Raw genomic sequence first — 25,185 nt, 5'->3', positions numbered from 1 at the left:
AGTCACCAGTCCCTACCTCCTAAAGGCCGTCTGCTCCTGACTTCTTCATGCTTAGTTTCAAACTAGAAAAAAGTAAAGATAATTATTCAGACAAGCTTTGGCAAATAGATTTGAAATGTGTACTTTTTCTCAGTGGTATTTTCCCTTTATTCTGAATTGATGTTATCTTTCCTTAATATTGCAGCCTTACTTCTAAAACCTTCTCAGCTGCAGTTGACCAAGGTGATCACTATTCTCTTTTCTAAACACTGTATTTCTTTGGCTCCCTGGACACTAAATTCTGGTTTTCTTCCTGTCTCATAGGTTGCCCTCTCAGTCTCCTTTATAGGCTTCTTTTGAGGATCTGATTATTTAACAGTGGTTTGCCTCAGGGCTCATCTCTTGAACTTCTTCTCCATCTACAACTGGTGATTCCTTGGCTTCACGGCTTTAAATCCCATCAAAAATGCTGATGATTTCCAAATTGTTATCCACTAGACTCCTGAGCTCAACATATCCCTTATATATTCAATAAGTAACTCAGACGTAACATCTTCGAAACGAAGCTTCTAATTATTGCACACTCCCAACAAATAGAACCTATTCTTCTCACCCATCTCAGTTAATACTGACGTTTTTGCTCCGTCTTGGGTCAAAAAAAGTTACCTTTCTTTCTTTAAAATGCTACATCTATTTATTTAGCTAACCCTGTTTGTTACACCTTCCAAGTACCTCCACTGCTCTTCCTGTCTCTACCTTCACCTCTTGCTAGCATTCTTGCTACAGCCTCTTCGCAAGAATCTGTTAAGACTCATTCTTTCGTTGAGGCATTTGTGCTTGTTTCCTCTGCCTGGATTACGTTTTCTCTTGTAAACACCATGGTTTATTCTCTTACTACCTTTGATCTTTAAATGTTCCTTTTCAAAGTTGCAAGCATACTCCTACCTGACAGAAATTTCTCTCCTCTTCACTGGCTGATTACTCTTATACTTATTGTCATGTTATACTATATGCTCAAATTATTTATTAATTTTCAACATCCATTTGATAGAATATAAATTGCATAAGGACAGAAATCTGTATCTTTTATTGTTTTTTATCTCCAGTGCCTAGAACAGCTCTGGCCCATTGAATTTGCCTTGCATTTTCTGGCAGTCAGATGAAAAGCAGAAATGTGACCTATTAATGTAGTTCTCATTATCATGGATGAGTATGCCTATAATAAATTCTTAGAAAGACAAAGTGTTGCCTTACACTAAATTATATAAGAAATATATAGGGTGGATCTTATAAAGCATAAAGTAAGCAACATAAAGAATGATGCTTTGATAATAAATCCAGTGACATTGTTCCTGTCTTTACTTTTAATTTTAATAGTGTTTAATGGCTGAGGGGATAACATGAAAGGTATGTATCCAAAAGATAAAAGTCATTTCTGTTTAAATAATTGGAAATATTTTTTAAAAGGTGGCAGTTTAACATTATGAGTGATACTTCACTCATAACACGTGAAGCTATTCATGACCTATAACATTTAAATGTTTCACCTTGGTTTCAGTATTATTATACATGGACAAAATTTAAAAATGTTTACCACTGAATTCTTTTTACCAATTGTTAATAAGAGTCACTTTTGTAGAATGATGCTTATCACAGAGTCATTTTAAAACTGCTGAAAGTAAAAATTACTACAATAATAGGTCCAAGTAAATGCATTATGGCATGTGATGAAATATTATTTAGCTATTAAAATTCATGTTTTCAGAGAATTTTGATTTTATGAAACTAGGATACCAAAATGTCTGCCCGTCTTTCTATCTACAGAATTATAACTGGAATAAAATGCACCAAAATGTTACCTGTATTTTTCTCTGATTGTAAGATTGCGGATGACTTTATTTTATTCTCTTGCGTAGTTTCCAGAATGGCTGCAGTGCTTGTAGAACCTTTATAATAGCAAGAGAAGTAATAAATAGAATTTTGAAGAGTTAGGACTACTTTCATATCTATATTTTGCTTTTTGTTGCTTGATAACAAAGATTTATATTTTGCCAGTCTTGAATAGGCCACTAAGAATTAATGATAATAATTTTCAAATCTGATATGCAATATATTTTCACCTAACTTTTGTTTGTCAAACAATTTTTAAAAGTACATATCAGGATTGTATTTTTTTTTCCCTACAGACAGCCTTTTGATTGATTATCAGTTTACATTCAGCTTATTACAGGAAGATGATCGCCATCATACTGCCATAAACTTCATAGCAAACCCAGAACAGGTAAGAAGATAATTTAACTTTTAAAATGTCAACGGATACAACTTTTCATCATCTTTCATTGTAATTGTACCTCTTCTCAGAATTATCACACTGTAGGGCTTTTGTAGAAAGACTAATCCTGTTAATTTTTTCTTTTTATAAGACCTAGTTATCTTTGTGATTCAGAGAATTTGTGAGCTTGATATTTCAGATTTTGTAAACAGTCCTACAGTTTATGCATTACTTCTCTTATTTTTCAGGCTTACAACAGTGTTTATGCTTTTAATTACATTCTGAAACTGGGAGTAGTCTTTTTGAAAATATAACCCAAAGCTTCAAAACACAGGCTATCTTATATATTTTTTCTTTTTTTTTAAATAAACTGTTACATAGTAGTAAGTTTTCATTATATTTTTTCTAAATCAACTGTTTTATCTGAGTTATATGAATGCTAGGTTTAAAAAAATATTTTTATTGAGATGTAATTGACATATTACATTGTGTAAGTTTAAACTGTATAATATGCTGATTTAATATGTGCATATATTACAATATGATTACAAACATAGCATGAGCTAACACCTTGTCATGTCACATAATTGTAGTTTTGGGGGGCAATAATTAAAATCTAGTCTCTCAGCAACTTTGAAGTTTATGATACAGTATTTGTTGTCTATAATCACTATATTGTGCATTAGATCTCTAGGATTTACCTACTCTTTGCAGGTTTGTACCCTTTAGCAACTTCTTCTGGGGGAGAAGTTCTCAGGGTTGTGTACCTTCTCCCAATCTCTCTGAGTCATGTTGGCTGTAGTGAGCCACCCACATTTTGTTTGTTTTCTCTTAGCTGATGTCAGATGTCCACACATGCTTGTTCTCTCAGTGCTCTCTGTCTTAGTGGAGACAGAAATAGGTCCTTTGGGCAGGACCATTAAAGGACAAGTATGTTGGATATATCCTACACTCTCTCTTTCCCCTGAGGGAGCAGTCATTGGCCAAGTTGATCTCTCTGATGTTGAGCTGCGCTGGCTTGGGGGAGGTGCTGACCTTGGTAAAGTGAAATTGTTCTTTTTACCCATTATAATGTGGCTATTCTCAGTTTTGTATTCATTTTTTTGTACTGCAACTTCTTAACTGGATTTTGGTCCTGTCATAAAGGTGTTTTGGTCCATATATCATTGTTAAATTGTTTTCTTTTTGTCAGGGATGAGCGCTGGGACTTCCTGTTCCACCATCTTGCTGATGTCACTCTTTCTCAAATGCTGTATTCTTATTATACATTAATCCAGCTTACTAAATATATATCATATATTTTAATAGTTTTTCAAATAGGTGAAACCTCAAAATGTATCCTGGCATTCACTAGCTTCTTTCCTCTAAAATATTTTACTGAACTTGCCAACAAATAGTATAATTTAAATTTTCATTTTCCAGTAAAGTAAGAGCCCTCTTTCCCCAAAATAGGGAAATACTCCTTATTCCTTAGATTTTAAGGGATGCCTACATTCTTGGGACTACGTTTAAAGTTTTGACTTTTAAATACGGCTTTTTGAGGATGTCTTCTTACAAGTATAATACTCTCTTCACTGATGGTGTGTATTTTTTTTTTTTTTTTTTTTGCGGTATGCGGGCCTCTCACTGTTGTGGCCTCTCCCATTGCGGAGCACAGGCTCCAGACGCGCAGGCCCAGCAGCCATGGCCCACGGGCCCAGCCGCTCCGCGGCACATGGGATCCTCCCAGACGGGGGCACGAACCCACGTCCCCTGCATCGGCAGGCAGACTCTCAACCACTGCACCACCAGGGAAGCCCTGGTGTGTATTTTTATAAAGACATATTAATAGGTCAGAAACTACATTTTCTGTATAATAAGAATGTTTTAATAAGTGCATTGTAAACACTGTAGGCTTTCTTTTTTATTGTGGTAAAACATACATAAAGTAAAATTTATCATTTTAACCATTTTTAGGTATACAATTTGGTGGCATTTAAGTACATTTGCAGTGTTATGCAACCATTACCACAATCCATCATCAAAATTTTTCATCAGTCCAAATAGAATTTCTGTATCCATTAAGCAGTAACTCCCTATTCCTCCCCTACCCCCAGCCTCTGGTAACCTTTATTCTACTTTCTGTCTCTATCAGCTTCTGTGTTCCAGGTACCTCATATGTGTAATCATACAACATTTGTACTTCTGTGTCTGGCTTATTTCACTTAGCCTAATGTTTCAGTTTTTCCAGTGTTCATCCATGTTGCAGCATGAATCATAATTTAGTCTTTACCTTTGGCTTCTTGAATGTCTAATGGTAATTCCAAACTTGTAGAGTTCATTGAGGATATAAGACATTTAATAGAAGTGGGATATCTGACTCACAGTGTGGGTGTGAGTAATACTTATCTTCAGTATGATCCATAGTGTCATACACATAGGCTCAGATTAGCCATAATTCTAGTTTGCTTCTCTCTTGGCTATCCTCTCCTCCTTCAATTTCCAGAAAAACTTGAATTCTTACAAATGTCACAGCTTTCAGTTTTACTTTCTGCTGTATTGTTCAGTTGAAGCCAAGAGCCCAGACACATGTTTTTGGAAACTGAAGGGCACTAAACTATCAAGAGAAGTGCCACCAAGGATGCTTGTAACATCATTATAACTAATTTATAATTATATTTATACAATTTATAATTAAAGAGAAATTCAACTTGGAACAATTTCTGAAATTAAAATGGATTATTGGTCTGGGCTTCCTACTTATCCTACAAAAAAATAAAAAAATAAGTACCTTCATTATTTATGCATTTATTATATTTTGAAAACAGATATAATTCTAACCCACTGTGCATCATCTCCAGCCAATGCTTTCATGTGAACAATTTCTGGAGTAGTTTCTTGTATAATATCTTGCTGAACTTATCCACATCTAACAACAATGTTCTAAATGACTAATTTTGTCATTTACTGTGGTAGTCACCTCTTCCAGTCCAGTATATTTCCTTGACCTTAAATGTATTTTATAGGGCTTTAGTGATGGTACCACATATTTCAGTAATGCCTAAACTTGAGAGGATGAACTAAAAATTCAAGAAGAGTTCTGTAGTTTCCTATATCAGTTGCAAATTTTGTGTGACCTTTCTAGCAATAATACCAGTTATTCTCACATTTCCCCGACCCAAAATAAGGCACACACAATCATGAAGATGTGACTTCAAGATAAAAATAATGATTTAAGTTTTCTTAGGGGTACACTGTTTCTACCATGTTTTGTTTTCATAGAAAAGCAACTATTTTTGAACAACTCCATTAATAATAAAAAAATCAACCCCTTCTCAGAGGTCAGCAATCATGCCTTCTTTCTGAGTCCCCTGGTAAGGAAGAAGATGAAGAATCTTATTTAATGTTCACAAGAAAGTCTTTAGGGAAGTCATGAAATCCCCATTTCAGAGATAAGGAAACTGATTTTTGGGAAGGAGAGGTAACCTTCCCTGTATCAACCAGCATGTACATTAAAGAGCTAAGATTTGAACCCAAGGTCGCCTGACTCAATGATGCATAGTCTTTATAAACTCATTTTGTTGCCTCATGAATATGACTTAATTAATACGAAGCCGCAGTTGCTAAAATATTGAATTATAGCAGCCCCTGGCTTACACAGAGAAGGCCAGATTATAGTAGGGAAGATAAATGGGAACTTTAAATACACCTTTGAATTTATCACCTATATTTTTTCATTAAAAAAGTGTAATTGGTGTCTACACTTTCTCACTTGAGTATTGACATGATGTTTACAGTTTGAGAAATATAGCATGGACATAATTAAAACAGTAAACATATCTATCTAGTATAATTTGAATTTTTTAACCACAATATTTTCTTTCTTGGTAGTCAAACAAAAATTTGGATATTTCAATTAATGCATCAAACAACTTTAATCTCAACATTACATGGTCAGTTGGTTCAACAGGTAAGAGAATTTTGTTGTCATGTGTCTTTCACTTCTGTTCCTATATGTAGGGTGTTCTAATATGACCTTTTATGTTAATTTAAGTAATTGAAATTAAAAAATATTATATGGCATATATATACTATATGCCATAATTATGCATATAATAATACCTGCTGTTTCAGGTAAAAATAATAAGTAAACTTTCTCCCTAATTCAATTAAAATTAGGTGGATAACAACATTTTACACTACTTAATTTTTTTATGACAGTTTTATGAATTCCTGTGATTTTAACTAAGATAGATTACTTCTTTAATGACTAAAGAGGCTGCGATTTCAATTCCTTGATTCACCATTGAAGCTATAAATTTAATTATTGACCTTAATATTGATATAAGACAGTGAATTTTTTCTGTATATGCTGATAAATTACCAACTTATCTATTACTTTTAAGCTTACCCCCTACCTTTGTCAGCTCTGGTGCTGAGAGAGGGTAAAAAAACCCTGCACTTAATAGTTCTTCCATAATAAGGTTTATAACTTGAAATTGTTAACTTTTAAGAAACATAACTAAGAAGAAGTACAAACCTGTATGCTGTATTATGAAAAAGTATTCTCACCGTTTTATATTTACATTTTAGGAAATTCTATTGCTTTTTACTTTCTATGTAAAAGATACACTGTTGCATAAAAGTGCTGGAAACTTTTTAAAGAAAATATATGTATCCTTAGAAATCCATATTTGCTTTCTTAAAATTAAGTTATTTTGCTATTTTAATATGTAGAATAATGGAAACAGAAGTCAAGAGTGAAGAGGTCTTTGCAATTCCAGATTTTATATTACATGTGTAAAAATGGAAAAGATTAGACAATTATGTAGATATTTTGTTCCAATAGTGCAAACATATAGTGAAGTCTTGGCTCTGTGAGTTTCATTAATAAGAATTCATGATAACTTGTACTGTAAATTTGAAATTCTGCATAATAAACTGACTCTACAAGAGTTTTAAAATTTGTCAACGTAAATACATAAAACCTGTGTAATCATTTTAGAACAGTGGTTTTAATATGCAAGAGATCACTTGTAACCTTCAGATTCCCAGAACCAAATCTCAGAAATTTTGATTTATCAGTTTGGAAGATGTCATCAGGAAATCTGCATTTTTAAAAAGCATCCAAGGTTATTTTGTAAGAGGTCATCAGTTAGAAATTAATTCAGTTGCTCAGTATCCTAGTTATTTTTACTAGTATCCTAGTTAAGGTGGAGGGCTTGGTAAGATTGTTGGAAATTCTTTCTTCCATTTGGTTAATTTCAGTAAATATTTATTGAATACCCAATATGTGTTTAACTAATTGAACGTTTAACTCATGTTTTAAATTGTATCCTCCCAATTTATTCAAAGTAGTGGTGGTTCAATTTGCGGTAAACAAAAAAATTTGATTTCTTTTCCATTTTTAAATTGGATTGAGACATGTGAAATATGTACTGATTTGTTTTGAAAGGCTCTTTGGAGAAGTAGAGAAAACTCAGTTTCTGAAGCCTTATATACCTGAGTTCCAAAAAGGACTTTACTGTTCAGTAGCTATAATAAACTTAAGGCAAGTGTCTTAATCTTTCTGAGGCTCAGTTTTCAGTTTGAAAAACAGAGCTGGAATATCTCTGGGATAAATTTTTTTTTAGAATAGAATATAAAGTCTCTAAGCCAGTGGCTAGTACATAGCACTTAATCAATGGTATCACTTTAAAAAATAATTTTTATACTAAATATGTTTCCATTATATCAATATGTATGACAAATCTCATTTTCTTTTTCTTTGTCATTCTAAGTTGTAAAACATGACTTTATTTGGATAGTTATGTTCTTATAAGTATAGTTACAAAAATTAAGTAAATATATATATGTATATATTATGTTAATAAAGATACCTGTTTCCTAATATGAATTATTTAAATTTGTTATTATTATTTACATTTTAGCTGGAACAATATCTGGGGAGGAGACCCCTATAGTTTCCAAGACTAATATAAAAGAATACAGAGATAGTTTTTCCTATGAAAAATTTAACTTTAGAAGCAATCCAAACATTACGTTCTATGTGTACGTCAGCAACTTTTCATGGCCCATTAAAATACAGGTAAGTGTTAATAGTATTTAATCTAATGACCATTGAGTATTTTCATTACAAAAAGAATGCTGTTTTTGTTCAAAGAGGTGATAAAGATTTGTATATTTTGAGCAATATGAAAACAAGTATTGACCCTCCATACAAAGGATACAGTGAATGTCTGTGATGATGAATGTCTTCGTAAAAAATGTTTACACAAATAATATTGAGTTAACCAAAGAATGTACTAATTTTTCATTGAGATTATATTCTTTAAAAATGCATCAAAACTTGAAATAACTATATTGTTTGTATTTTCTGATTAATTTTATTCTTTGAGGGTTAAATAGATACTCTTTTCTTACAATCCAACTTGAAATCATTTGCTGTGTTTAGTAATCTTTATTATATACTGAACATAATTCAAACCTTCATTAAAAATTTAGGATTAGCAGTACCTAATAGTTAATTCTTTAAGGCTCACTACCTTTCACTATTGATTTATCTACTCTATATATGTTGTATATTTTATTTTTATTGTGTTTAGTGATAGGCTGCTAAAGGCTTTTGATTTATTGCTAGGAACATTTAGGATGTTCTTTCTATGTTGAAATAGTCAAGGTTGTATTCTTAATTTATGCTTTTATAAAAGAAAAAGTCTATATGTTTTAATGTTGGGATTTATTTATTCATCCTTTTATGACTGTTTGATTAGAATGAATTCAAATTAGTTTACCAAATAGCTCACGTGTGCCAAGCTCTGTGCTGAGCCATTATGTTTTATAATCTTTAAAAAATTACAGATCATTTACTCTTCTTTTATATAGAAAATTTTGCATGTTTTATTTATATTAATTTCTATGTGATTTGTGGGAGGACTGAGTGATTTGTAAAAATGATTTGTTTGCTGGAAAAATTCTTATTGTAAGGTTGATTCCATGTCTAAGTTAAGGAAATTACTTACCTGTTCAAGAAATATTAGTACAAATTACTACTCAGTAAATAGTAATAGAAATTAATTTGATAAAGTTACTTCTTCATTGTGATTGAATTAGTTGCTAATATAGTAAAAAAAAAAAGAATGCCAGAAATATTTCCTTGTAGTTTTTTAGAATTTTGACTTTGAGGATGCTGGATATATTATTTCATTTTCTAAGATTTATATAGAAATGTTAATCGGATTTCACTTGTTTTATTCAGATTATGATTGAAGGTGACAAAAGGGCTCATCCTTGAGCTTATTAAATAGTAATTGAAATTGAAAGAATTGTTACATTTTTTATTGTTTCCTGCCCTTTATTTCATGGCTATCTAATTATGTTTTATTTTTAAGCAAATTACACAGTTACTTTAGAATGTTCATGAATATTTAATGGTTAGAAATTAACTGTCTAAATTGAATTTTCTTTTGAGATCATACTAGTAATATATTCTGGAAGCCAAACCAGAATTTGAATAATGAAGTTAAAATATCCCACTCTCCCAAAATAATAAAATGTGGAAAATAACCGTGATGGTCAAGATAGGTAGAGCCCAGTTCTTAGTCTTTGAGTAAAATCATCACATTAGTCCTATGGGATATGTTATATTAAGGCAGATGAGTATGTGTGTTTGTTTACAGAACTGTAATAAACTTTCCATTTTTAAACATAAAATAGTAAAATTATTTGAATTGAGATCTATTTGCTAATAGAATTGAATTACATTGATTTTTGAATGTTTAACCATCCTTACTAATCAGGGGTAAGCTCCACTTAGTCATTTTGTATTATACCTTTAATATATTGTTGCATTTGATTTGTTAAAATTTTAAGAATTTCTGTACCTATGTTTATGAGGCATGTTAGTTTGTAGTTTTCTATTATTATAATCTTGTTGATTTTGTAGCATGGTACTGCTGGCCTTATAAAATAAATTGGGAAGTATTCCTCCCTGTGTAATTTTCTGAAAGAATTGATATAGAATTCATATTATTTCCTTCTTAAATTTGTGGTAGAATTCAACATTGAATGAATTTTAACTTGTGATTTTCTTTATGGGAATGTTTTAACTACAACTTTAATTTCCTTAATAGATTGAGAGCTTTTCTGGTTATCTATTTTTTCTTGAATGAGCTCTGTCCGTTTGTGTCTCTCAGTTGTGTCTTTCCCATTTTATCTAATTTGTAGAATTTATTGGCAAAAGATTTTTAACAATATTCACATATCATCCACTGATGTCATCTAATTCCTGGTATTGGTAATTAGTTTCCCCTCTCTTTTTTTCTTTTCTTGGTCAGTCTGGTTAGAGAATTATCAATTTCATTTATTTTTCTATTTTTTATTTCATTAATTTATTCTCTCTAATTATTCCTTCTTTTGCTTCCTTGACATTAATTTGCTCTTCTTTTTCTGATGTCTTAAAGTGAATGCTTTCTAATTTCCTTTTTGATTTCCTCCTTGATCAGTGGGGTATTTAAAAGTGGGATATTTTATTTCCAACTATTTAGAGAATTTCTAGAAATGCTTCTGTCACTTATCTCTAATTTAATTCCAGTGTAGTTGCAGAATATATTTTGAATTATTTGAATTTTTAAAAAATTATTGAGACTTATGGTCCAGTGTTTTTGGCAGAATAATGGCTCCACAAAGGTTACCACATCCTAATCTCTGGTACCTGTGGATATATTATCTTACATGGACAAAGAGGACTTTGAAGATGTGATTAAGTTTAGGACATTAAGATGATTACTCTGAGTTACCGGGGTGGACCAACCTAACTACATGAATCTTAATGTAACCATTTTTGGCTGAGATCAGGGTCAGAGGGTGATGTGCCTACAGAAGAATGGTCAGAGGGAAGCAACATTACTGGTTTTGAATATGGAGGAAGGGGACTCGAGCCAACGAATATAGACTCTAGAAGCTGCAAAAGTTGAGGAAACAGATTCTTCACTAGAACCTCTAAAAAGAAACGCAGCCTTGCTGACACCTTGATTTTAGTCCACTGAAACCTCTATCAGATTTCTAACATACAGAACTATAAGACAGTAAACATGAGTTGTCTTAAGCCACTAACACTGTGTTAATTGGTTACTACAGCAATGGAAAATGAATAAACCTAGTGTCCTAGTCCATTTGGGCTGCTATGAAAAAATACTATTGACTGCATAGCTTATAAACAACAGAAATTCATTGCTTACCGTTCTGGAGGCTGGGAAGTCCAAGGTCAAGGCACCAGAATGATCAGGTTTTGGTGATGGCCCTTTTCCTGGTTTATAGCCTGTGCCCTCTTGCTGTGTTCTTACATGATGGAAGAGAATGGGGAGCTCTGTGGGACTGCTTTTATAGGAGCACTAATCCCATTCATGAGCAATCTACCCTCATGGCCTACCTAATCACCTTTCGAAGACCATAGCACCCAGATATGAATCTATTTTGGTAAATGTTCCTTGGACAGTTGCAAAAGAGGCGTGTTCTCCTCTTGTTGGGTGAAGTCTTGTACAAATGTCAATTAGGGCAGGTTGGTTGATCTCTTTTTCAAGTCGTCTAGTGTCCACATTGATGCCCTGTCAATTTGAAAAATGAGCGTCGAAATCTCTGACTGTAACTGTAGGTTAGTTTATTTGTTCTTGTAGTTCTAGCAGTTTTTTTTTTTTTTTTGCTGTACGCGGGCCTCTCACTGCTGTGGCCTCTCCTGTTGCGGAGCACAGGCTCCGGACACACAGGCTCCGCGGCCATGGCTCGCGGGCCCAGCCGCTGCGCGGCATGTGGGATCTTCCGGGATAGGGGCACGAACCCGTGTCCCCTGCATCGGCAGGCGGACTCTCAACCACTGCGCCACCAGGGAAGCCCTCTAGCAGTTTTTACATCATGTATTTTGAAGCTCTCTTACTTAGATGGATAAATGTTTAGGGTTTTTATGTGTTCTTGATGAATTGGTGACTTGACCTCTTTATTGTTAGGAAATTTCTTTCTATATTCCTGGTAATATTCTTTGCTTTAAAATTAATTTACAAGAAATAAAAATTTATTTTGCCAAATATTAATAGTAAAGTCACTCCAGCTTTTTAAAATTACTGCTAGAATGCTATGTTACTTTTCATCCTTCTACTTTAGCCAATTTGTGCTTTTATATTTAAAGTGGATTTATTTTAGGTAGCATATAATTGTCTCTTTCATCCAATCCTAAATCATGTACATGTAACATATATATATTTACAGGCATACCTCATTTTATTGAGCTTTCCTTAATTGCAGTTTGCAGATACTGCGTTTCTTACAAATTGAAGGTTTGTGCCAACCCTGAGTTGAGCAGGTCTATAGGCACCATTTTTCCAAAACATCTGCTCACTTTGTGTCCCTGTGTCTCATTTTGGTAATTCTCATGATATTTCAAACTTTTTTGCTATTATTATATTTGTTTTGGTGATCTGTGATCAGTGATCTTTGATGTTACTACTAGGACTCAGTGAAGGCTCAGATGATGGTTAGCATTTTCAGCAATAAAGAATTTTTAAATTTAGGTATGTATTGTGTTGCCCAAAAAGTTCATTTGGTTTTAAGTAAAAATAAAAGACATATTTTTTCATTTTCATCAAGAGCTTTATCTAGCAACATATTCATTAACTAAATGAACTTTTTGGCCAACCCAATACATTTTTTTAGATATAATGCTATTGCACACTTAACAGACTATAGTATAGTACAAATATAATTTTTTTTTACAAATATAATTTTTATATGCACTGGGAAACCAAAAATATTATGTGAAATGCTTTATTGCAATATTTGCTTTATTGCAGTGGTCTGGAACTGAACCTACAGTATCTTTGAGGTATTACTGTATGTCTTTGGGTTTAAATCTAACATCTTACTGTTTTCTATTCTTCTTATTTGTTCATTGTTCATTCCTTCCTTTTTTCTGCCATATTTTTTGAATTCAGCATTTTTTATGAGTTAATTTTATCCTTTTTGTTGGCTTATTAGCTACAACTCTGTTGTGTTATTTTAGTGATTATTTTATAGTTTATCATATATATCTTAAACTTTTCATTGTCTATAAGAGATATTACATCACTCATTTTTTTATATGTTAACCTTAAAAAGTGTACTTTCATTTCCTTCCCCTGGCCTTTGTGCCATTGTTGAATGTATTTTACTTCTTCATGTATTGTAAAATTCACACTCGCTTTTACTATTTTTGATAGTCAGTTTTATTTAAAGATATTAAAAATAAGAAAACATCTTCTCTTTTACCTACATATTTACTGTTTCCATCATTCATCATTTCTTTTTCTTTTTTGTAAATCCAAATTTCTTTTTTCTTTAATTTTTATTTTATATTGGAACATAGTTGATTAACAATATTCTGTTAGTTTCAGGTCTACAGCAAAGTGATTCAGTTATACATACATATGTATCTATTCTTTTTCAAATTCTTTCCCCATTTAGGTTATTACAGAATAACGTAGCATTCCCCGTGCTATACAGTAGGTCCTTGTGGGTTATCTGTTTTAAATATAGCAGTGTGTACTATGTAGTATCATTTTCCTACTGCCTAAGGGACGTCCTTTAACAGTTTAGTGTAGATCTGCTGACAATGCATTATATCTGCCTGTATTTCTGAAAAAATCTTTATTTCACTTTTTTTGTGGGGGTGTTAAAGAATTTTAAATTGTAGCTTTTTCCTTTCATTATTTTAAAGATGCTTCTCTATACAGTCCTTTGGTTTCTGTTGTTTCTAATGAGAAATGTGTTTAACCTTACTGTTCCTTTGTATGTAATGGCTCATTTTCCTCTTTCTGCATTAAAATTTTTTTTCTCTTTATCACTGATTTTGGCCAATTTGATTATGATGTGTATAGGTGTGGGTTTTTTTATGTTTCCTGTGCATGGGTTTTACTGACCTTCATAAATTCATAAAATTATAGTTTTCACGAAATTTAGAAAATGTTCAGCCATTATTTCTCAGTTTTTTTCCCACTTCTCTCTTCTTCTTTAGGAATTCCAATTTTATGTATATTAAACTGCTTGAAATTGTTCCTTTGCCCACTAATGCTCTGTTCTTGGTTTTTATTCATTCTTTTCTTTTCTCTCTGTGTTTCACTTTAGATATTTTTGGTACTTATATCTTCAAGTTCATTAATCTTTTCTTCTGTAATATCCAATCTCATATTAATCCCATCCAGTGTGTTTTTCATCTCAGACATTATATTTTTTATTTCTAGAATTTTGATAAGGGTTTTAGAAAAAATGTTTCTACTTAACATGGTCCATCGATTTTCTGCCATCTTGAACATATGGAATTACAGTTACTATAACTCTTTCAATGTCCTTGTCTGCACATTCTATCATTTGTGTCATTTCTGAGGCTTTTTTTCCTATTGTTTTATTTTGCTTTTCCTTATGAGTCATATTTTGATTGGATGCCAGACATTTTGAGTTTTACCTTTTCGGGTGCTAGATATTTATTAATTTTGATAGATACGTTTTAGCATTTTTCTTCAGTGGAGTTAATTTACTTGGAAAAATTTGATCTTTTCAAGGCTTATTTTTGTGCTTTGATCGGCAGGAGCAAAGCATAATCTAGTCTAGGGTTAATCTTTCCATTCCTGAGGCACTGCCCTTCTGGGTACTCTACTCTGTGAGACATGAATTACAGGTTATCCACCTCTGACTGGTTGGACCATGAACTGTTCCCAACCCTATGTGAGTTTTGAGGATTCTTCTCTCTGTTCTTTTCATCTGGTTCTTTCTCCAGCCTTGGATAGTTTCTTCACCAGTAAGTAGTATTCGCCTGAAGGCTCACGGGGGACTCTGGGCAGTTCTGTCTTCTCCAGTATACTGTCTTATACACTGTAGCCACCTTGGCTTTTCCAGAATTCCCAGCTTCATTTCCTCAATTCAGGAAAATTTCTGGACTGCACCTGTGTTCACTCTCCTTTTGATCCAGCCTTAAATCCACAATCATCTGTGGCATTAGAAGGCTTACCTCATTATTTCTCTACTCAGGGATCATTGTCCTGCATTGCTTGATATCCAGTACCTGAACACCAGTGTTTCATACATTTTATCTGCTTTACTAGTTGTTTCGGCAGGAGGATAAATCCATTTCCTGTCACTCCATTTTGGAAGGAAGTAGAAATACTACATTTAATTTTGAGTCTGAATGGTAATTGGATTAATATGGTAGCCATAAATTTGTTCGCTGAATGATGGGACTGTTACTATGTATATGTTTTATGCTTTTACTTGTAGATTGTTTTAATTAATAGCTAGCTTGTATTTAAGTTTTCAAGTACTTTTCAGATAAATGGCAGTCAGTTTGTAGACATATGTCTATATATTTTAGATTTCCTCAGCACACACTATTGCAAATTCCAAGAAGCTGCAAGTTATGAGAAAGTTTACAATCCAAAGATGAAATTGTTCATAAATATTTACAAACTACACTCTATGGAGGCAGTTATTTTGAAAAGTATCTGAAATTAAAAAATATAAAAACCCAATTCCTGTTGAAAAATATCCATCAGACCATGAGGTACCAAGAATCCTCTGTCCAAAGATAAAAATCACTGTTTTCTTTTCACAAAGTTGTATCAGTGATGCTTCAAACAAGCAAAAATGGTTTCTGATAAAAGTTAGCATTTAACTTTTATGATCATTTTTACTTAATTTTTTAAAATATTTGCTTCAGTAGACTTGTTACACAGGGAGAGCACTTTGTGTGTACAGCTGAAAGAAAACACTTCAAGTTACTTTAAAACTTTCTACTTGTAATTTAATTCTTTTTTATATGCTATAGCATAAAAAATGTATGAAGAGTTTAATATTTAATTATTTGTTGTTTGCATAACAAAACATCTTTGTATCATATCCTTTTTGTAAGCCAAACATTTCACATAGATTTTGCTTTAATTAATGTCAATAGTATTTTCATACTTTAAGGTGGTACATTTTCCTATTCAGTTCTTTTGACTACTTTCAGTTATAAGGTTCCCATATATGTTTGAACAGATTTAACAGATCAATTTAAAAAGTATTAGATGAATAAGGAGAAGTTTTTACTGATACGTAAGAAAGTAGAAAAATATTTAATTTGGCTTGATCCCATTTGGGTCTAATCTTGCTATTAATAGGATGAAACTTACTAGCATGATAATAGAACTTTATAAATTTCTGCAGGAAACTAACAAAATAAAAAGGAATGGTAATAATTGTTATTTACTTAGTATTTAATTCTGTATTTATTCAGTCAAAGGCTAATATAAAGTAGTGCTTCCTATGGAAATGGGGTGGATATTGAACATTTATATAAATTTTTGGCTACACTCTCCAGCAGATATTTCTTAAATTTCAGTCACACACAGGATACTTTGCTAGGGGATAAAATGGTACACAAAGTAGTTTCTGCCCTCAAGTAGCTCATAAAATATGTTAATCAGCATTCTTTCAGTTGTAGGTAAAGAAATCCAACTTTAAATTAGCTTTGAAGTAACACAAGGGATATTACAGGCTTATAAAAACAGGGCATCCAAAGGAAATGTCTCTGGGAACTTCAGGAACTCAGTGTCTCCTCTTATGACCATCTTAACTAAAACTGCATGCCTTGACATTCTTTATACTGTGTTATGTAAATAATTTTTGAATTGGCTAATGTAATTATTCCCTCTCTATTTGTAGGTTCTGTTTCACAAAGTATGTTGACTGTATTCTATTCTATTTTAGTTGGATTTATAGAATCCTAATTTAGTCATCCTGGACAGAAAAGGGAAAAGACTCTCTCCTAGAGCCTTTATATAAAATTTCAGGGACATAGTTTGGTTTTGTTTCAGTCATAAAATGTTATCTGAGCTATTCACTGTGGCTAACATCAATGTGAATGGTATTTGCGAATTGGAGAGTCTAAATTGTATATCCACCTTTGTTAATGTTACAGAGGTGATATTGAAGCAGGGAAGCGTCTTGGAGAGAGTTATATTGAAGCAAGATTTTGAAGGATGAATAGGAGTTCATGGACCAGATGTATGAGAGGGAATTCTAGGCAAGAGAGATGGGTTTTCAAAGTTTAATGAAAGAATTTTCATCAGGGAGCAAACAGATTTTTTTAATCGCTGGAAACCAGATTGTATGATAGAAAAGTGGTGATGTAGAATGATTGGGGTGGTGGTGTGGGATAATAAGAGCCTTGGAAGATGGAGAAGAATTTAATGAGGCAGTAGTGCGGATATGCAAGTTTTGAGCCTAAAACCTAAGAGGACTTGCATGTTTCCGTTTGCCTTCCTGCCATCTCCATGAGAATTTCACGCTTAGACTAGCCTACTTGTCCCAGGACCAACAAGTGACTTCTCAATGGAAAGCACTAGCGGGGAGAAAATGTGCTGATGGAAAATATCTGTCAACTATAAACAACAAGCACATTTTCCAAATCAAGCTCAAATAAGTACATTTTCCAACAACAAAAAAATCTGAAGGATTTTACTGACATTAGATTGGAGCCAAAAGAAATACTACAGAGAGGACTTTAAGCAGAGGAAAGTTTTAAAATGATCTCAGATATAAACATTGAAACATGAGAGGAAATGAAGAATAACAGAATCGGGAAACTTAAATGAATACTGGATTAAAAAATAGCTCATGGAGTTTAAATTTCTGTAGAACAACAAATAGATGATGAAAGTAATGCAAAGAGCAATGGGGTACATAGAGCTAAAGTAGTCTAAGGTACTAGCAATATCAGTGAAATGGTAAAAGTAATAAATCTTAAGAGTCTCTAATTGTTATGACTTCTAGGGTAAATCTAAAGAAGAAGAAAGGAAAGAATGAAATAAGTTGATTGAAAAGTTGAATTGACAAATAGAAATATTTTATGAGGTCACAGCAAGGTATGAAAAGAGAAAAAAGGTATATATATATATAACAAAGGTGGTTCAAATAAAAATTACATAGTAAGAAGATAAGTATAACCTAGCTGTATCAGTAATTACATTAAATTTAAGTAGACTAAATGCACCAAGTAAAAGCCTAAAACTGTCGTACAGATTTGAATAAAACCTGATACTTAAAGGAGACAAACTTTAAATATAATAGATTCAAAATGAAAGTAGAAGTATACCAAAAGTATGCTATACAAACCTAACCAAAAGAAAACTATTGATCACACAAAGTAAACTTTCAAGCAAGAGCCATTACTAGAGTTAAAGAGGTATGTTTCACAATGATAAAGAGGTAGCAGATCCACTGGAAATATGGCACAATCCTGAATCTGTATGTGCCCAAAATATAGCTTCAAAATGTGTGACATTAATAAAAACAGATTGAGTTTCACAGTCCAATGGAATAATACTTAAATACATAGGGCTACATGAACTAATGAGAAAATTTTAAATGTGGATGGGAATTTGGGTTGGAATATTGTGGTATTATTTTTAATATTTTCTTTTCTGATAGATATACGATGAAGGCCTTTCTCTTTCTTGATCTCTGCTAATGCCAAATAAATAAAACACTCTGAATGGTATCTTGCTCTCAGTGATCCTACGGAATTCAGGAATACATGTTTTTTTTTTAGAGAGTGGAAGTCTCTTTACTTTTATATCAATGTGGTTATTTGCATAGTTTTAATACGTATGTGTCCTCATTTTGTCCAGAATATAATTGGACAACAGATTGTCCAATTAAAGCATTCCCTTGTGTGTTAAATTTGAGAATAACTCTAGTCAGATATAACAAGCCCACTACTAAGGAAAAAGCGTTGTATTAATATGTGCAATCATTACCTAAACAGCCTTCTAGAAGACTTGTCTGGTAACTGTTCTATGGCTTTTAGTGTCCCAGTCTTACATGCACTTGTCAGGGTAATTTCCTGGAAGATCTGGATCCTTAGCAGATTTGGGGGACTTTGGAGGAAGAATAATTCAGTAACTCGTTAGGCTCTGAAGACAGAATTGGCGGAGACAGATTGCTTAGATTTGGTTTCTAGCCTCAGAACAGAAGAAAAAGTAAGATCAGATAAAAAAATCTTCGTGAAAATAGAAGCTATTGAATACCCAGTCCTAGATACCTTAAGGAACCTCCAGACAGAAATTAACTTTCTTGACTTAGTGGCTTAATACCAAGTGTCTTTAGATTTGTTGGCAAGCGTACAAGGAGACTGTATGTATGCTAATTAACAGTTCTTGCTGTTGCTACACCCATGTGTATGAATTAGGTGAAAACATCATGAAATCAACTTCTTGAGGAGCTGAAGAATACTTTTTGAAGAGTATTTATGAGTTGAAGGGAGGTGGTTTTAGAAAATTGTCTAAAATTTTGTATTAGGCAAAAGTGATTCCCATCTAACTTAACAGTATCATAGTAGGTGCTGTTTAGCAATTCTCTGAGAGATTACCTGATTCTCCAGAAGTGTGTACCTTTGATTGATTTGCTATTTTCCACAGCCTCTCCTAAAAGTTCATGACAAATGTCCTTAGCAGCAGCAGGATCAACTCTTCACCAGCAGTGAAGGGCTTCTTAGCTTTAACAATGCGGTCAGCCACTAAGAAGGATGCTCTTAGTGCAGACACATTTGATGAAGTGGTGGCCTTCAGTAATTGCTTCTGTTCTTTGTGTTCACATTTTTTTTCTTTTGAAAAACTCCAAAGGCTTGTCTTTTAATGCAGGGTGCTTGGTCCATGTGACAAAGCAGTTTTGAAGGTTTCATTGCTTCGTTGGATAGCCGGTCGCCACATATTTTACAAAGCAGGCTTGGAGATTGTCAGTCACCTGTTGCAGTGAACTGGTAATTTAAGTAGGACTCTTGGTATTTTCTTTTAAATGCAGCTTCCTTTTTGTTGGCAGCCAGAGTCTTCTGCCGTCGCATCACTGGGTCTTTCCCCTTTTTCAAAGAAGCTCCAGTGACGTTTGGTTTTTACTCGTTTTGGCTAGGGTTAGCTTGTGGGCTTACCAAAACTGTGACTGAGACAAGTGCACAGTGGGGGAAAGAGGCGTGGACGGAAGTGGTAAATAAAATAATGGGCTGGAGCTTCCCTGGTGGCGCAGTGGTTGAGAGTACGCCTGCTGATGCAGGGGACACGGGTTCGTGCCCCGGTCTGGGAAGATCCCACATGCCGCGACGCAGCTAGGCCTGTGAGCCATGGCCGCTGAGCCTGCGCGTCCGGAGCCTGTGTTCCGCAACGGGAGAGGCTACAACAGTGAGAGGTCTGCGTACCGCAAAAAATAAAAATAAAATAATAATAATAATAATGGGCAGGCTACGAGCAGACTAAAATAAGTATTGGATTCTGACTTAAAGCCTGACACCAGATGCAGCTGTGCAATTGAAGTACATCAACTCGCTTGCCACTATAAAGCCTGACAACAGATGAAGCCTAATTGTCACTCACCACTCACTGATAGGGTTTTGATATGAGTCTGCCAGCAGTTGATGTATTATGGTCTTTGTGCAGTCAAACCTCTCTGCTATTGTAATCTGTATCTGCAGCCACTCCCCAGCACTAGCATCACCACCTCAGCTCCACCTCAGATCATCAGGCATTAGATTCTCATAAGGAGCTTGCAACCTAGATCCCTTGCATGCTCAGTTCACGGTAGGGTTCGAGCTCCTATGAGAATCTAATCTAATCTCCTGATCCGACAGGAGGCGGAGCTCAGGCGGTAATGTGAGCGATGGGGAGCGGCTGTAAATACAGATGAAGCTTTGCTTGCTAGCCTGCCGCTCACCTCCTGCTGTGCGGCCAGGTTCCTAACAGGCCATGGACCGATACTGGTCCATGGCCCGGGGGTTAGGGACCCCCCTGCTTTAACCCACTTTTAACTCTCATTTGCTAATAGAATAAGGAGGAATAAAATATCTTTGTATCACTAAAATAAAAGAAGATCGATACAGCACAATAGACATAATTGTGTGTGTATATACATGAGAGAAAGAGATAATATAGCATCCAACAATGACAGAATTGACATATTTCTGAAGTACACATGAACTTTTAATAAAAACTAATAAAAGACTTTGTTGGACTAGTCCTTGGAAGCATTCCTATTCCACGTAAGAGGTAAGATGGAGTAAACACATGTTGACCTTTCTCTCACTGAACACAACCAAAAAAATCTTGACAGAATGCGTGATATAGCAATTTGAGGTCTCTGAAAGTACTTATCAGGAGGCAGATTGGAAAAAAAATACTAGAATTCCAAGTACCACTGAACTGGTGGTGAGATTAACATTTTTTTCCCATTGAATTCGCTGGCCCCAGACCCAGAAGTGAGCACTGTGGTGCAGAAAGAGTGAGATGAAGAAACTCTCTACTTTTGGCCTAAAGAGTGGAAAAGGGAACTCCTAAATTTCAGGGAGGATGGGAAATACGCACCATTTTTCTCTCCTTTTTCTCCACTTTCCTGGGCCTCAGTAGTCAGACAGTTCAATGGTCATGTGGTAGTGGCTACAAAAGCCACTGGGAATGAGAAGCTGCAAAGTCGCAACTCTGAGGGCAGGGAGCCTTCTTCTCTGATAGAGACACAACTCCCAGAGGGTGAGGCTAAATCCCACTGTTTTATTTGCCCTCTTTTGTTTTCCTGCCACCATTGCACAATTGTAGAGGTGGACAGCTTATGGCCAGTGGACTATAAAGGAGGTTTCCAGGTAACCAGAAAGTATGAGGAAAGAGCAGAAGATAAGAATTCGGATGATCGGTCCCATAAAGCTGCTTATTAACTTCTTGGTTCACCCCTGACCTGTTAGTGAATGGAACTGATCCTAATTAGGATACCAAAGTCTTTGAGAACTAGGATACCAAAGATACCTATTACAGGCTAGGTAGCCATCTGCCCAGGTCTCATACTGCCAGCTAGGCAGCACACATGTGGGACTGATCCGTATAACACTGCTAAGGTTTTGAATACTGAACTAATATTGGGACACTATCATAACAACAAAAAAAGGATAATTTTAAGGAGAAATTGATGGCATCTTTGCGATTTACAGGAGCACAAATTCCTTTATATATACACATTTGTAGTGAAAGAGAAAAACAGACTGTAAGTAGGATTGGAAACCAATTCTAAAATTCCAGAAAATTTCCACCTTTTTCAATCGCTATAATGATATGCTGCTACCATTTATTTGTATTATGTCATGTATTTTGAAAATCAGACCGCTAGTATGTAGCAAAACAGCTTTAAATGATACCTGTCAGTTTGTCAGTAATAATGTCCTAGTTACCATGCCAATGGATACTTGTTAATCCTAATGCTATTCAGTTCTTTTTAGCATTTCTCACCGACTTCTTTTTTCATTCTGAACTACTTTTTCTCTGATTTCTGTTAAATCTGTCTGTCCCCCATTTGTGACCTCAGTTAAATTATTCCCTTATCTTAGCTTTAGTTACCTCATCTATAAAATGAAGACAGTAGTGCTTACATTATAGGGTTATCATGATGATTAAATGACATAATTATGTAAAATAGAACCTTGCCTATATACTACAGTAAATATTGCAATAAGCAGTAGATAGGTGATCGCCATTTTTCCCTCCTCAGCACCATTACCATCATTGGTATGTGAGAGTGTTTTTTATCTTCTTACATATATCTCACCTGTTTAAATCCTTCTATAATTTCCCGTAACATTTAAAATAAATGTTTTCTATTTTACTTATCTATATTAGGTTGATAACTTACAACAAAAAGTAGTACAAGAATTATACCTGCTTATATAACAGTTGAAAACAAAATATTTAGTTTAATTTAAATAATTTATTTTAATTCACTTTTTTTAGCTTCTTAAAGTGAGAGTTTAGATCACTGACTTTAGAATTTTCTTCTTTTCTTTTATATGCTTCTAAAGCTATAAATTACCCTCAGTGCACTGCTTTAGGCACATTCCACAAATTTTGAAAAGTTTTCATTTTCATTCACACCTAAATATTTCCTTATTTCCCTTGAGATATGTTCTTTGACTCATGAGTCATTCAAAAGTGTCTTATTTTTTTTTTTTTTTTGTGGTACGCGGGCCTCTCACTGCTGTGGCCTCTCCCGTTGCGGAGCACAGGCCCCGGACACGCAGGCTCCGGACGCGCAGGCTCAGCGGCCATGGCTCACGGGCCACGTCGCTCCGCGGCACGTGGGATCCTCCCAGACCGGGGCACGAACCCACGTCCCCTGCATCGGCAGGCGGACTCTCAACCACTGCGCCACCAGGGAAGCCCAAAAGTGTCTTATTTAATTCTTAAATACTTGGGAATTTTCCAGGTGTCTTCCTTTCATTATTTCCTAATTTAATTTTCTCTGTGGTCAGAGAAAACTATGTATGATTTTAATCCTATAAATTTATTGGTTTCAAGTTTTGTTTGTTTGCTTTTTGCCCAGAATATGGTTGCTTTTACTGAAAATCCATATGTGTTTAAAAAAACAAGTATGCTTCGCAGTTGTTTGTTATTCGTTAAATGTTAATTGAATATTTGGTTGATAAGTGTTACTCAGTGTTCTGTATCCTTATTTTCTTTCTGCTTTTTCTGTGAATTACTGAGTGTTTTTGAAATTTCCAACTATGTTTGGTGATTTGTTTGTTTCTTGTTTCAATACTGTAAGATTTTCTTCTTTTTTCTTTGCAGTTTTACTATTTTATACAATATTTACATTGGCTAATATTCCTGCTGTATTGACCCTGTTATTTTTATGAAATATTCTCTTTGTCTTTATTATCTCTACTTCTTGCCATACCAAATTACTTGTAGTTCCCCCAACATCTGTCTACTCTCATTTCTTTGTCTCTGTTGGGCATTTTTACATTCTGCATTTTTTCAATGACCTTTGTTGTCTTAACCTCCTGACTATTGCTTAGCCTTTGTCTCATTGCAAATATAACCTCCCTTTATACATAACTCTCCTCTTAAACTGTTACATCCTTCAGCTTATCACATTTTGTTGTAATTATTGTTTCACTTCTTTATCCCCTATTAGCCTCAAAACTCTGTTATAGTACAAACTGTCCTCAGCACTTAGGTGAAGTAATTCAATAAATAGTTTTTAAATTAAGAGGTGAGTAATGTATTTCTCCTGAGGGAGAAATGTATGGATAGTATATGCTTTCTGATAGTACTCTTCTGAAAAGTCTTAGCATGTAATGTAGATAGTTTATTAGTGCAACAAAGGATTTCCCCCATCTTTATAAATAGTCTCAAGGCTTCTTGTAAAACAAAACAAAACAGGGCCTCCCTGGTGGCGCAGTGGTTGAGAGTCCACCTGCGGATGCAGGGGATACGGGTTCGTGCCCCGGTCTGGGAGGATCCCATATGCCACGGAGCGGCTGGGCCCGTGAGCCATGGCCACTGGGCCTGCGCGTCCGGAGCCTGTGCTCCGCAACGGGAGAGGCCACGACAGTGAGAGGCCCGCATACCGCAAAAAGGAAGAAAAAAAAAAAAAAAAACATTTTTTTCTTCTCCAAAAATGAAATTGTATAGTAAATAGTTTTGTTAGTTAAGATTCTTTGTAAGGAACAGAAACTATCTCCGATAACAAACAGATGGAAAAATTATTATTAGTATAACATGCTGCTAACAGTGTGAAGGGAGAATAAATAATCTGGTTTACAATAGGCAGAAAGCTGTTAGTCCCAGAAGTTTTCAGTTATGAAGTGCTTTACATTCTTACCTAAGCATGACTACTCTAGTGAATGAAGTCTCATGTTTTTTTCAGTTCATCCATATTACTCAATTAAGATCTGAAAATCATAGATGAATGAGCCTGACTGGCAAATTTAGGTCACCTGTCTGTCCCATTGTTGTACCAGAGGGTGGAAGACAAAAAAAATCTCCCAGAAAGAGCTTTTTTAGCTTCCATACTGGAAGATATAAGACTAGAGTGGACTACCCCAATAAGAAAACAAGTATTTGGATAAAATAATTCCTTGTTGGGACAGG

At 34.3% G+C, this 25,185-nt stretch overlaps 1 protein-coding gene across 1 annotated transcript in view; it reads left to right on the top strand.

Annotated features, from left to right (window-relative positions):
* ATRNL1 (attractin like 1) overlaps positions 1–25,185 on the top strand; it is a 696,121-nt gene that overhangs the window by 261,903 nt on the left and 409,033 nt on the right. Inside the window, exons 22-24 of the mRNA XM_081236563.1 lie at positions 2,166–2,260; positions 6,122–6,200; positions 8,161–8,318. Coding sequence (XP_081092689.1) covers positions 2,166–2,260; positions 6,122–6,200; positions 8,161–8,318 — 332 coding nt within the window. The remainder of the gene's footprint in view (positions 1–2,165; positions 2,261–6,121; positions 6,201–8,160; positions 8,319–25,185) is intronic.

The sequence above is a fragment of the Mesoplodon bidens genome (genome assembly GCF_964165515.1).
Source record: "Mesoplodon bidens genome assembly, chromosome: 1".
NCBI lineage: Eukaryota > Metazoa > Chordata > Mammalia > Artiodactyla > Ziphiidae > Mesoplodon > Mesoplodon bidens.
This window is presented reverse-complemented; position numbering and strand designations above follow the sequence as displayed.